The sequence below is a fragment of the Eucalyptus grandis genome, chromosome 9 (genome assembly GCF_016545825.1).
Source record: "Eucalyptus grandis isolate ANBG69807.140 chromosome 9, ASM1654582v1, whole genome shotgun sequence".
In the NCBI taxonomy this organism is placed as follows: domain Eukaryota; kingdom Viridiplantae; phylum Streptophyta; class Magnoliopsida; order Myrtales; family Myrtaceae; genus Eucalyptus; species Eucalyptus grandis.
The window spans coordinates 30,645,958-30,655,767 of record NC_052620.1 but is presented as its reverse complement, the minus strand read 5'-3'; the positions used below and the strand labels follow the sequence as shown (position 1 = coordinate 30,655,767).

Here is a 9,810-nt window from a genome sequence, read left to right as displayed (position 1 = left end):
ACGACATGCTTGTCAAGGCTTCTTAGTGAAGAGCCATAGAGAGTAAAATGTCAGTTGCATCTGATGCTTTGGACAAGGAATGGGACTGAATGCAAGCAAAAAGAGCAAGAAAGTTGCTTATTTTTGGAGAGTATAAATTAAGAGCAATAGTGATAGAAATTTCTACTTTAATTTTTCATGGAGTTATTTGGCAGCGGGATCTTACGGCCGATGATTACAAGTTTTGGATCGAACAGCTGACAACACGCACGACCCCACAATTGACAAAGAATATGCTAGGATTGGATGGTGGATAAAACCGTATGATTGATTACTAATGATGTAATCACCGCGAAGACTATCAATATAGTGGGGACTATGAATAATGCATATACTACTTAGCTTTCTAGAAGCTCCATCATCGCTTATAAAGGTTGTCATCAGGCTATGAAGCTCATCATCTTGTTGCAAACAATCACTTCATTTCAGGAAGAATATGGGTGGATCCATGCTGCTCCATAGACTTCCCTTGAGAGTTGTGCTGTTGTTGTGCTCATTGGTGGCTCTATTCTCAGTTGTTACGGCGGATGTAGTCCAAACAACAAAGCCCGGATGCGCGAACAGATGTGGCAACCTCACCTTCGCGTACCCATTTGGGATGAACAACGCCGGCAACGACTGCTACTTCAAAGAATCAGACGCTTTTTTCATCTTTTGCGACAACTCGACTGATACTCCCACTCCTTATATGTACAGTAAAGATTCTAATCTCCAAATACTCAATATATCTTTTGAGCATCACGAGATTAGTGTAAAAAACGTTTGTAGCCAAAGAATGTTATAATTCGTTTGGCGGATCCTCGTACAACAATAATCTTTCGCTCATTATTCCCGATTTCCCCATATCTTCTGCCAAGAACAAATTTATCGCCGTGGGATGCGACACGTACGCAACCTTCAGCGGCCGACAAGGAAGCACGTATGTGACGGGGTGCTTGTCCTCATGCGAGAGCTTCTCGGACGTGATTAATGGGTCGTGCTCAGGCATTGGTTGCTGCGAGACTAGCATACCTCGAGACGCCTACCAATATAACATCTCTGTCAGTAGCTTCAACAATCATGCCGGCATCTGGGAATTCAATCCATGCGGATACGCTTTCGTTGCCGAAGACGGCTTCTTTAGCTTCTCCACGGACAATCTGCACGAGCCGCCATTTGATATGGTCCCTATAGTTGTCGATTGGTTAATTCCAGATCAAACATGCGAGGATGCAAAGAAGAATACAACGACCTACATGTGCCAAGAGAACTCCAATTGTACAGATGCTGAGAATGGAAACGGGTACCAGTGCCGCTGCTTGGAGGGTTTTCAAGGGAACCCCTATCTACAAAATGGTTGTCAAGGTACCTTGTCTGGTCTTTTCATGAGACCATCCGAACAAGTGTTCATGTATAGAATCGTGGATCATTATTTCAATACGGGCGAGCATGTTTAATGGATCCAATCGCATAAAAAACTGAGAGAAAGAAATTGTTAGAAACTTTTAAGTCAGAGGCCCAAATTTTGACTTCATGAATGTTACATCTTTTAAATGATTCTCGTAATAATCACGTAAAATTTATAATCTAAAAAATCATAACAATCTAGGCCGTAAAACATGATCATTCTTTTTCTTTCGGTAGCACGAATTTTCGTTGCTTGAAATTTAATATGACCTATGATGGTTTTATTAGTGATGGGCTTAAGGCCCGTCCGCCCATGTTGGGCCTAAAAGCCCGGCCCACGGAATTAGGGCCCGTTGATAAGGGAACGTATAAAAGGAGAAAGAGAGAGAGAGGAAGACACCGGTTGGAATAACGCACGTACATTCCTCTCCCTCTCTCCCTCCAAAAAGAACAGTGCGCTTAAGGCGACGCCGTTTTCCCTTTCAAGGCGAATTGACATCATCGGATCAGAATTTCTTCCTCGATCTTTGGCATTGGTGTCTAATCTGTGGCTAACAAGGTACGCTCGAATCCGTGGTGTGCTTTACGATCGGTGATACGTGTTTTTCTCGGGCTTCGTCTTCCGCATTGCTTTAGGTGTTCGATTTAGTGTTGAATCCGGTTTTCGGGGATCCATTATTCCCAACATTGGTATCAGAACCCTAGTTCACGTTTTCCCGACCTATTCGTTGTTTTTTGATTGATTTTTCGCAAAAATTTTCAGCCGTATGGATCAGGGCGAGAAATCCCGACACCCGAGCCCTGTTCGTCCTTTTTTTGAGTTTCCGTAAGTCGAAATCAATTTCTGAAGGAGCTGGGTGAAAGAGGTCGTCGAGGCGAGTCCGACGACATGTCATGCGCCGCCGGGCGACGCCGCACGCGCCCACACGCACGGCCAGAAGCCGCTGCGCATGGGTGCGACGCGCCCGAAGCGCTGGCATCGGCCAACGCGTGCATCCCACGCGCTGGTCGGCGAACCGGCACGCGTCGGTCGGCAGACCGACATGTGCTGACGTCATCCAACGGTCGGTAACCGCTGGGATGACGTCATCGCTGATGTTAGCGCTGACGACAGTTGGGCGGGCGGTCACCGGCCGGCGACTCGCCGGCGACCCGACCCGACCCGACCGCGGACGCCTGGCACGCGTGGGGCACGTGCGGTCGATTCGTTCGACTTGGCCCGATCGGCCCTACCGGTCCGACCGGTCTGACCGGTTCGACGACCGGTTCGACGACCTGACCGTTGACCCGTTGACCCGACGATCGTTGACCGACGACCATTGACCGTTGACCTGAAAAAAAAAAAAAAGAAAAAGAAAAAGGATTTGTTTCTTTTTAAAAATGTCTATGTGGGTTAGAGGTAATCCATTTTTTATTTTGCATTTGTTGCATAAATCATGCAAAATTATATATTTTCCATTTTGTTTATTGTGGATTATAAGTGATCCATTTATTGGTTCTGCATTTGTTGCAGGAACTATGATGCGTTATGCAAGGATACCTGCAATCCCGAGAACGAACGAAGGAAGAGCTAGACTGAAAAGGCTGATGAAAGAGTTAGCTGATTATCGGTGGCATGACGGTGATTTAGTATCACACGTGGTTAGGGTCAATCAGATGATACAAGAAATCATCTGGAATGGTTATCTTATGCCGGATTTTGAGAAGGTGCCGGCTTTGATAAACACTCTTCCACTTGAATGGCAAGCAGTGTTAGATCGGCTATGGGAGGTCAACGTGGTCCCGGGTTATAGGATTGAGTTGGCCAAAACTTCAACCCTTAGATTGAGCACCACATGGCGTAGAGTAAATGCGTCTTGGTGGCGACATGAAAGCTCTCTAAAAGTTTTTTCCATGGTTGGCAAATGTACCTTCAGTTTTCTCAGATGTTTTGATTGATAGATTAGAAGGGACATTCCCTGTTTATTTCTTAGATTAGTTTGAGATGTTTTTTGAGTGTTAAATATCTCTTTCTATGTTGATATTTTGCTTTGTATATAGTACTTAGTGTAATGGATTGTTGTATTATGTGAAAGCATTGTTATTCTATTGGATATTAAATTATCTGTTGCTTTTTGTTATTGCGACATCGTGGGTAGTTAGCTGTGGGTAGTTCATAGAAGTTTTTATAACTTCATAGAATTTATTTTGCATAAGACAATAATATTAATAATAGTTTTAAGTTAGGATTTTTGGAGGATGATTGGAAACGTAGTGACCTTTTTTATTCTGAAACCTTACTTGAAATTATTCATTGATATGATGGGTCTGTGCAAAGTGGATGCATAAATGATAGGCATTAATTATTTGTGCATATATGTCTGATATGTTCAGATTGATGGATTCAGCAACTAAGAACGTAATTGCTGATGTGAACGGCAACAATTGTGAAATACTGAATATGAAGATTCAATATGTGCTGGAAAAACAAGAAGCACTAGAAGCTTTTGACCATGTTATGGAAGATCTTGAGGATGCTGTGCGCCACCTTAAACTGGTAGAGGACCGCTTGACGGCATGTGAGCCGAAAATAGATATTTGCAATGCTGGTTCTAGCTCAGAAAAGGCTTTGAGCTCTAAGTGCAAACGTATTGATTCGTTCAATATGTGGGAAAGCAAAGGATCAAGTCCTTATTGCAAGAAATCAAGAGTTAACCAACACAAGAGAGGAAAACGTCCTCAAGTGAAGAAAATGTCAAGGGTGAGGTGTTACAATTGTGACAAGAATGGTCACTATATTCGCAACTGTTGTGAGCCAAAGAAGGAAAACACCTCTTGTACATTTGAGAACTTAGCTTATGTGTCAAGTTCTGTATTATTGGCTGAATCCAATCCTTTGTGGACTGTAGATTCAGAAGCGACAGATCATGTAGCGAAGGATAGAGGATCCTTCGTGGAATTCCGACGAGTACCAACTGGAACTAAGTGGATCTATGTGGGATATAACTCCAGAGATGAAGTTAAAGGGATTGGCACCTGCCAATTGAACATGCGTGGTGGACGCACTTTGTTCCTACATGATGTTCTATATGCTCTGGAAATTCGTCGAAATTTAAGTGTTTGTTTTGATATTGGTTAAGCTTGGTTTTTGTGTGAACTTCCGTAATAGCAGTGTAGATTTGTATTTGGATACAAACTACTATGGTTGTGGTCACTTTCTGGATGGTTTTATCGTACTAAATGTTGACTGTGGTAATGTCAATGTTTGTTATTCCCTTGTTTCACGTCTTCTACTTTATATGATAATGATGTAAATGTGTGGCATGCTAGACTTGGTCATATTGACCAATAATGTATAAATAGACTAGCCAAAGAATGCTTGTTGGGCAACATTGAAAAAGTCGATTTGCTCATATGTGAGCATTGCCTAGTAGGGAAAATGACAAGGAAACCATTTGGAAAAGATAAAAGAGCTGAATTTCCTCTGCATTTAATCCATTTTGACGTCTGTGGTTCAATAAATGTGAGAGGAAGGCATGGGGCTATTTATTTCATCACTTTGATAGATGATTATACTCGATTCGGATATATCTATTTGATTTCTCATAAATCTGAAGCAATAAGTTGTTTCAAAAGGTTTAATGAACTTGGTAGAAAATCAATTAGACAAGAAAATAAAAGCACTGAGATCCGATCGAGGTCGAGAATATTTATCTGATGAGTTCAGAAAGTAATGTGATGAAAAGGAATAGAAATACAATTGTCTATTCTATATACTCCTCAACAAAATGGTGTTGCAGAGAGAAGAAACAGAACTCTACTGGAAATGGTTAGGTCTATGATAGCACATGCTAACTTACATATCACTTTTTGGAGTGATGCGTTGTTAACTGCTGCCTATATACTTAACCGGGTGCCTTCTAAATCAGTTAGTTCCACTCCATATGAGTTATGGACAGGTAGAAAACCGGACTTAAGTTTACTTAAGCCATGGGGTTATGCTGCCTATACTCATATGTCCTCTCACAAGTTTGGGAAATTGAGTCTCAGATAAAAGTAGAGTATTTTAATGAGATACTCCGAACACTCGAAAGGGTATGTGTTCATAGGTGAGCAGGAAAGTGGGAGAATAACTGAATTTGAATCACGGGATGTCACATTCTTAGTGGATGAATTTCCTAAGAAAGGCGAAATAGGAGAAGATTACTTCCTATTTGAAACCTTGGATCAAGATAATGATATTAGTGGAGTTCGTCCAAGTGGGAGTAATATGAGAAGTGATGAATTGAATTCAACTCATTCTTAATTGCAACCACATGATGAGACAATGTCATCATTATCTAATCCAAGTGGGAGCATAATGGGGAATGATGTGCTAAGTGTACAATCTCTCATACAGCGAACAAGTTGCCAAAGTATTCCCCGTCGATGTTTTGACATTAAAGGGGAAACTTTTATGATTGCTCCACAAGATGAGGATGAGCCAAGAAATATTAATGAGGCTCTGAATTGCCCTAGTAAGGAAAAATGGATTCATGCAATGAAAGAATAGATGGATTCAATGAAATCAAACAAAGTCTGGGAACTGGTTGGTCTTCCAAAAGGACGCAAAGCTATTGGGAACAAGTGGGTTCTCAAAATAAAGCGAAAGGCTGATGGCTCGATAGAAAGGCATAAGGCTCGCCTTGTGGCAAATGGGTATGATCAATAGGAAGGAATTGATTATGAAGAAACATTTTCTCCTGTAGTGAGATTTACCTCGATTTGCATAATTCTGGCAATAGTGGCTAGTATGGATCTTGAGTTACATCAAATGGATGTAAAGACTGCTTTCCTCAATGGAGAATTAGAGGAAGAAATATATATGGAACAACCTGCTGTTTTCATAGTGAAAGACCAAGAAGAAAAGGTATGTCGACTTTGGGGGTCGATATATGGCCTTAAGCAGTTGTCAAGACAATGGTATATACGTTTTCATAATGCCATAATGGCATATGACTTTACAATGATAGATAAGGATCATTATATATATCAAAAGATCCAAAGATCAATTTGTGATCATATCATGATATGTTGATGATATACTAATTGCCGGAAGTAATATGGAGTTTGTTAATAATGTCAAGAGTTGGTTGTCTTCCAACTTTGAATTGAAGGATATGGGATTGTAAACCCATAGACACTCCTATTGCAAAATGTGAAGGATTGAGCCATAGACTGTGTCCAAGGACTCCACAAGAGAATGAACAAATGAAACATGTTCCTTATGCTAGTGCTGTTGGGAGCTTGATGTACGCTATAATATGTACAAGACCTGACATATGTTTTGCAGTTGGAATGGTGATCAGATACCAATCTAATCCAAGTTAAGCATGTTGGAAAGCCGTTAAATGAATACTAAGGTAACTAAAGGGGACTGCTGATTATACGATGAGTTATTAAGGAAAGGATCTGCAACTCAAAGGCTATTCTGATGCTCATTGGGGAGGAGATTTAAATGAAAGGAAATCTACCTCTGGGTTTGTTTTCTTACCGAATAATGGCACCATATGTTAGAGCAGTAAGAAACAAAAGTATATAGCCTTGTCTACGATAAAAGTTGAGTTCGTGGCATTATCAGCAGCAGTATAAGAAGGTGTTTGGCTTAAGAGATTTTTTGGATCATTTAGGTGCTATTGGAAGTGATGCAGATTTATTGTTGGTTAACTGCAATAGCCAAGCAGCAAAAGCATACACCAAAGATCCAAAATATCATGGCAAGACCAAACATATAGATACCAAGTATACTTTTGTCAATGATATGATTGCACGAAAAGATGTGAACTTAGAGTACATACTACGCATAGAATGGTAGCAGATCCTATGACAAAGCCAATACCTAGAGCTGTGTTTTGTAGCCATATGAAATCTCTAGAATTGCGTAGAGTCTGATGTACTGGATTGTAATTTCCCTGAAGCACTCACATTTGATGAATTTGTGTTTTTCATCATTAATGCCTATGAATCTTTGTTTGATCTTTATGCATCTTAATGCTCAGTGCATTATTTTAAGTTGAGGAAGTATGTCGGACAGATATAAGATTATCCCACTCACACGGGTAATCGCCTCTATTTACTGTGTGATAAATAGAGATGATACTGTTTTTAAGCTTATTATCTAGGTGATAATTGAGAGCTCAAGCTTAAAATACGTATGTTGCTTTAACTGGGTGTTAAGATGAGGACATAATACTTATTATGTCCGAAAGTAAAATATCCCACATATTTTACTTTATCTATCTATGATGCCAGATGTGAGTTCTGATGAATTTTGTGAATGAGTAGATACGTGAACTCAAGTTAGACATTGGGTATGTCTAAACTATCATCTGTACAGTATTGAAAGGTGTAGACATAAGCTCCATGGGAAATGAGTTAATACCGTAATATGTATTTCATACTACGTATGCATGAGATGACCAATAAGAATGGCAAAAGTTTGATCTCAACTTTTATGTCATGTGAGACTCTTGAGGAAAAGAGTTCCTCAATTCATTAGTCCCTTCATGACTCTTACTTATTCTTAAGATTTCTATTTAGTGTTTGCTATCTTAGGATGTTGCCAATGGTCATGAGTTGATTCGATCTAATGGGACATTTCTAGAAAAGCAAGCTAAACTGAAATTGAGAGTTTGAAGGAAAGAGGAAGATCGATTTTGGAGAATCACATTGTAGTTTTTTATTTACCGGTTAACCAATTATGATTGTCTTTGTGATAATCATAATTGTGAATACAATATATATATATATATATATATATATCATTATTTAAAAGAGATCAAGAGAGATAATAAATGTGATTGATCGATCTAAGGTACTGCATACTAAATCTACTCAGGATGTGATGCCCATTAGCTGCTATATATTCCTAACAGATGTATGGCAACGAGCTCTCAAAGTATGCTGGTCGCACGGATTATTCACTGGTATGAATGTTGAAGAGAGGTAAAGAGAATCCTATTCAGCCTACCATGTGCGAGTGGGAGATGATGGTTTTATTAGTGATGGGCTTAAGGCCCGTTCGCCCATGTTGGGCCTAAAAGCCCGGCCCACGGAATTAGGGCCCATTGATAAAGGAACGTATAAAAGGAGAAAGAGAGAGAGAGAGGAAGACACCGGTTGGAATAACGCACGTACGTTCCTCTCCCTCTCTCCCTCCAAAAAGAACAATACGCTTAAGGCCACGCCGTTTTCCCTTTCAAGGCGAATTGACATCATCGGATCAGAATTTCTTCCTCGATCTTCGGCATTGGTGTCTAATTTGTGGCTAACAAGGTACGCTCGAATCCGTGGTGTGCTTTATGATCGGTGATACGTGTTTTTCTCGGGCTTCGTCTTCCGCATTGCTTTAGGGGTTCGATTTAGTGTCGAATCCGGTTTTCGGGGATCCGTTATTCCCAACAACCTATGAAGCCTTTAGCAATAATCTGTAGATATTCACAATAATCCTTCCTCATATTCTAGACATTCTTCTCTCCTAAATTTAGTCCATACGATTGTTTTACAAACTAAAGTGGTCAACAGCAATTGAGTCTATAAACATATAATCCATACTGAACCCTCAATATGAGTCGGTCAAATTAGCTTGTAAATTAATTTCATGAACCGATGTTAATACATCCAGCATTTTTCTGTATTTGTAGACAGTTATTTTTGAATTATTTTCTATGTGATGTGTTATTCTAGTTGGTAATGGCACAATTTTGTTCGATAATTCTTAAATATTCTATTCTAAACAAAAAATGCAAATTGGTTAAGGTTAAGCTCTTGAGATAACGACCCATCCCTTAAAAAGTGTGCTGAGGTATCGTGTCTCAAGAAATGCAAATTGACTTGACATGTCCTCTCATAATTGAAAGTGTTGCCAAATCATGGAATTCTATTTACTTTTTCAGGTTTCTTCCAATTGAAATGGAGTCGGATTGCTTCTTCTAATTGGAATATATTCCTACAGATATCAATGAATGCGTGACTTCACAACCCTGTGTTGGAATATGTACGAATTTGCCAGGATCGTATAATTGTTCATGTCCAGAGGGATCCCAAGGAGATGGAAGAAAAGATGGCAAGGGTTGTACTCCTATCATCCATGAAAAGAGGTTTCGCTCAATTGACATTGTGCTAGGTCAGTAAGTCGTACACATTGCTCAAACCTTTTCATCATATAAAAGCTTCTTTTATCTTGTAATTCATTCACATTCTTTAAATGTTGTTATTATGTCATTGTTCCAGCTTCTGCTGTTAGTTATCGACATTTTTCGAATGTAAATCTTTCTCTGAGTTAGTTGTGTCCATGAATTAAATTGATATTATATACATGTATTGTCATCTCAAGTTATTCAACTCGATATTAACAAATCAACCACT

At 39.7% G+C, this 9,810-nt stretch overlaps 1 protein-coding gene across 1 annotated transcript; it reads left to right on the top strand.

The window, feature by feature from the left end:
• Positions 1–475: 475 nt before the first annotated feature.
• On the top strand, positions 476–9,682 carry LOC120288503 (wall-associated receptor kinase 2-like). Its single transcript, XM_039302527.1, has 3 exons — positions 476–734; positions 808–1,383; positions 9,398–9,682. The coding sequence occupies exons 1-3, from the start codon at positions 476–478 to the stop codon at positions 9,574–9,576; spliced, it is 1,014 nt and encodes a 337-aa protein (XP_039158461.1). The 3' UTR covers positions 9,577–9,682.
• Positions 9,683–9,810: the final 128 nt, after the last annotated feature.